General features: G+C 35.8%; 1 protein-coding gene across 1 annotated transcript in view; it reads left to right on the top strand.

Annotated features, from left to right (window-relative positions):
* The window catches only part of SARC_03253 (hypothetical protein), a 6350-nt gene continuing 5595 nt past the window's right edge, over positions 1-755 (top strand). The window contains exon 1 of the mRNA XM_014302954.1: positions 1-209. Within this exon, the coding sequence (XP_014158429.1) occupies positions 131-209 (79 nt within the window). The 5' untranslated portion in view covers positions 1-130. The remainder of the gene's footprint in view (positions 210-755) is intronic.

Here is a 755-nt window from a genome sequence, read left to right as displayed (position 1 = left end):
GCTTACGCGTGAATTTATATACATCCGTGATTAGGTGAAGTAGTAGTCATATATATCTCTTAGAGGGATAGAAGTAGAAGAAGTATAGTTACATACTACCTCGCATACGGCTCGAATTACCGCTGACAATATGAAATGTGTCAACAACACATGCGGGAAAGATTACCTGGAAAACGAGAACAACGAGACAGTCTGCTTGTACCATCCTGGTGAGTGTAGACGCGTGAGTGCTATATCATATTGAAATTATTACGTAAGTTAAAGAGGGGTTATTACGTATATCAAAAATCATCATGCGCAGATGGATAAGATTATATTATTATGGATGAGGTGATTTGTGGTATTTATTGATAACTACTTACAGTTATGAATGCATAGCTGTATAATCCTTGTGCTATCGAAATGGCAATGGGGGGTCCATCTACGAGTATTTGACAATATTTAAATCCATTAACACAGTTTGGTATCCTACGCACACATTTGTCCATGATATCACGAATATTGTAACGTGTGTCGTTTGTCACTCAATGTACGCCATCTTCACAATCAGGAGGTAGACACGTATATCAAAAAGCGGCAGTAACAGCTCGTGCTTAAAGCTGTATATTTGTAACTTATTCAGTCAGCTGTAGAGATTACAAACGTGACTGATGACGTATACCAATGTAGGAGTAAAATATACCTTGTATATAGTTTCATGTTAATGCACATATACAACAAAGTAAACAGATATATATATATATATATATATATAT

This window comes from Sphaeroforma arctica (genome assembly GCF_001186125.1).
Source record: "Sphaeroforma arctica JP610 unplaced genomic scaffold supercont1.162, whole genome shotgun sequence".
Classification (NCBI taxonomy): Eukaryota; class Ichthyosporea; order Ichthyophonida; genus Sphaeroforma; species Sphaeroforma arctica.
Note: the sequence above shows the minus strand (reverse complement) of the source record. Positions and strands in the feature narration are given on the sequence as shown.